The sequence below is a fragment of the Jatropha curcas genome, chromosome 4 (genome assembly GCF_041381405.1).
Source record: "Jatropha curcas cultivar XTBG-Jc1 chromosome 4, XTBG_Jcur_1.0, whole genome shotgun sequence".
In the NCBI taxonomy this organism is placed as follows: domain Eukaryota; kingdom Viridiplantae; phylum Streptophyta; class Magnoliopsida; order Malpighiales; family Euphorbiaceae; genus Jatropha; species Jatropha curcas.
This window is the reverse complement of record NC_143154.1, coordinates 21,501,856-21,505,460: the sequence shown is the minus strand read 5'-3', so window position 1 is coordinate 21,505,460 and position 3,605 is coordinate 21,501,856. Positions and strand designations below refer to the sequence as shown.

General features: G+C 27.5%; 1 protein-coding gene across 1 annotated transcript; it reads right to left on the bottom strand.

The window, feature by feature from the left end:
• Positions 1-813: 813 nt before the first annotated feature.
• On the bottom strand, positions 814-3,385 carry HVA22F (HVA22-like protein F). The gene is made up of 5 exons (XM_012211145.4): positions 3,261-3,385; positions 2,709-2,735; positions 2,415-2,537; positions 1,347-1,593; positions 814-1,035 (listed from the first exon to the last, which is right to left on the bottom strand). The coding sequence occupies exons 1-5, from the start codon at positions 3,305-3,307 to the stop codon at positions 1,009-1,011; spliced, it is 471 nt and encodes a 156-aa protein (XP_012066535.1). The 5' UTR covers positions 3,308-3,385; the 3' UTR covers positions 814-1,008.
• Positions 3,386-3,605: the final 220 nt, after the last annotated feature.

Below are 3,605 nucleotides of genomic sequence, written 5' to 3'. Positions count from 1 at the left end.
CTGATTAGAGTGGTTTATTCCTTGGCCACTACCTTTTATATAAAAGGTGTTTTTGTTTGAGTTTATTATAACTTATTAGACACTTATCTTATTAACCTACGAATAAGAAGAACCCTAAAACAAAATGAGAGGTGGCTAACTAATTTCTATGAGAGATATAATTGACTGCAATTATCTGGATAGCTATTCCAAGTATAGAATCCAAAGAACCTAAAGGTGCATTGGTCATATATTTCGCAAAATGACATTCTTGCTAAGGTTGTATATCTTTTTTCAACCTACTCAAGTCCAAACCATTTTGGACCTTTTAGAGATTCTAACCAAAGATCACATTAGGTTCCAAAAATACATAGTTTCTCCTTCAAAAATAACATCTCCAGTATATGTACGCATTAAATATTTACTTAACCTGATAGGTCTCTGAGCGGATCTCACATTAGCCTCAAGACGTCGATCTCTAACTAGAAAAATAAAAGTTTAAGCTTGAGAATCTTCTGGTTTGGTACACCCCTAGAACTCACTAGGAGAAGTGGTATTATTGAACCAGACAAAGCAAACAAGCAATGAAACTAAAATCGGATACAACACCTAAACTATAAGACGAATAATTCTCTCCAGATTATACAAGTGCACGGTGAGCCCATGCAAAGGGTTTAGTTAAGATATATGTGATAGATTCCTCCAAGTATACAAATGGAACCTAACCATACACCCTCTCCGATTACATCTTCCAAATCGTCCGCTAATAGAAATTTTAGGTTACTTTTTTCCATAGGTGAATATATGTATATATACAGTATTAAGTACCATTAATTTACACATTAATAATATACCATAACAACAGGAGAATGAAAAAATATAGAGTTTTTTTTTTTTCTATTTCTTTTTCCATATCCATAATAATTTAGGTTATATTTGCTTTCTATTTCATATACATATGCATGAAATTTACATTTTTTTTCTTTGAATTTGGGAAGAAACATAATATATCTGACAATTGTGATCCAGTTAGTGCCTTTTTGCTTCTTTTTCAGCCTGGAATCAAAAAAAAAAATATATATATATTGAGCAGAATCAAGATAAATAAACAGAATAGGACAAATCAACTACCTTAAATAATTAGAGGTAAGCAGTTGATCATTAAAAATTTATATAATAAAAATATAGAGTTCTTATGTTTTTTGTTATACATGATAAAATTAAACCCAGCCGGAAAATTTTTAATTTTTTCTATTAAAACAAACACCAGCTAAATCAAAGTAGTGATTTGTGTGGAATAGAGAAATTGAAAGGATTTTTCAGAAAAAGTATTTTTGGCAATAAATATATGGTAATTAGCTACTTACAGCTTTGATAGCTCTCTCAAAAGCATCCCATCCATATTTTTCAACATATTGCACAACTGATTTCCTTGCGTCGAGACTCATCATTTGAAGAACCTTCTTTTGATCCTCCGTATAGTTTCCGTCCACTCTGCCGCCGATCTTAATATACTTCCGCACCAAATTCTCATAAATATACGCAGCTCCGTTGAAAATAGGCAGCACCAACCACATACAAAATACAAGCTTTATGTATGGCCAGAAAGGAAGCCTGATACATATTACATATATATTTAACAATTAGCATATACAAGTATGTTTGTTTCCTAAGAATATTTTGCTGGAAAATATTGTGCCAGAAAATATTTTTGGGACACTCAGAAAAAATAGTTTTATATTAAGTAATTCATTTAAAAAAAAGACCACGTCCCTTTTTAAAAAGAAAAATATTTTTAAATATTGAAAATTTTATTATAATAAAGGAAAAGGCTTATAGATACATATTTACTAATCCCTCAATTGTCGAATAAATGCAGGTTACTGTTATGTATTGAACAATTAGAAGAATTAAGCATATATGATCTCTGTTTGTTTTTAAGAATATTTTCCAGGAAATTATTGTCCCGGAAAATAGTATCGGGGTACTTAGAAAATAAATGAAAAAAAAAAAGCACTTTCCCCTTTTAAAGAGAAAAATATTTTCTGAACATTGACAAAATTATTATAATGAAAGAAAAGGTTTACTATTAATTTATATTTATGAATCCCCCAATTATCATATAAATACAATCTTTACCTTCTTTGGAGGAAGAGGTGGAATCTGCTTATAAAGCATATCTTACATCGGTTTTATATATTTTTATATTTAACAAAAAAGAATTTTAATATAATTTTACTATAATTTTAAAAAGAATTCAAAAATTCATAATTTTTCTAATACTGTAAGAATAGATTCTTAATATACATTAGGTTTAGTGACTGAAATTTTAGTTTTGAAGCAATATGAACCAATATTATATATATATATATATCAAGAGAATTTATATTAATTTATTCATAATTAATGTTAATAAAGAAAGAAGAAGAGCATACCAAACAAGGATTCTCCAAAAGGATAACTCAAATAGGGTTATCAATGAATAAATTATCCAATAGGTTAGCCACTGCTGGTCATCAAGTGTTGAAGGGCTTTCAATAGCTCTCAGTGATGCATATCTGTTCATTTATAACAAAAATTAATAATTCTCTATATTTTTTTCCTGAATAAATTTCATTAGTCTAAATTAAAGAAATATAAACCTTTTTATAAATAAAAGAAATATATTTTTCCTGAATAAACTTCACTTATCTAAATTAAATAAATAAAAATCTTATTAGTTTACTTACAGTGGGAAAAGAAGCATTATTCCAGGCCTGGTTCAATACAAATTAAATAAACTTATCATTAAAATAAAAGAGCTTAATTTGGAATTAGACATGAAAATAAAAAAAATCATAATATGTTATAAATGAATTTGTAAGTGTATAATCTATTTACAATTATAATTTCATTTATGCATTGAAATTTATTGAAAAAAATCCATACGAATAAAATAAATATTTTTATACATACGAAATATCAAATATAAAATGGTCATCAGATTAATGAAATATGAACTCTATACATAGAATTTTACATTCCGTAATTAAATTAAAAATAAAATCTATGATTTTGAAGAGTATTTGAAATGAATTAATTTGTTTAAATCCTATAATTAATAAAAAAACCGGATAGAAAATGTTAGAATTAAGATTATAATATATAAAATTTATCAATTTCATAAATTAAAAAAAGAATCTAAATTTCAAATGAATCTCATAAATTTATTTTTTCTTGAAAATTGAGTTTTATGAGAAAAGGCATAATCCATAATATACAACAAAAGTAAAAGAAAATACCCGACAAGGGCATCCAAACGCTTTGCAATGACTCCAACAACACCCATAATGTTACACCCTCCGTCTAATCCTCCGGGACCGGCAGCGCGACACTAGATGATGAATGTGAGAATTAAAAGGAAATAGCTGAGGATGAGATCAAAATGTACAAAGTATTTAACGTGTATGCGTTACTAATGAGAGCAAGGAAAGAATTTGTGTAGGACAAGAAAAGTATTAACCACATAAAAGAAAAATAAAGTGCCTTTGGAAATTTAAGGGTACAAAATTTATTCCTTTTAAAAAGAGGAGTTTATGAATTAAGGAATCTGGAATATAAATGATATCATATTTCAGTTAGAAAAA

Coding starts and splice junctions, on each gene's coding strand:
- HVA22F (XM_012211145.4), bottom strand. CDS start 3,307: ATGGGTGTTGTTGGAGTCATTGCAAAGCGTTTGGATGCCCTTGTCGG. Junction 2,736..3,260: donor CGTTTGGATGCCCTTGTCGG/GTATTTTCTTTT, acceptor GTATTGAACCAG/GCCTGGAATAATGCTTCTTT. Junction 2,538..2,708: donor ATAATGCTTCTTTTCCCACT/GTAAGTAAACTA, acceptor ATAAATGAACAG/ATATGCATCACTGAGAGCTA.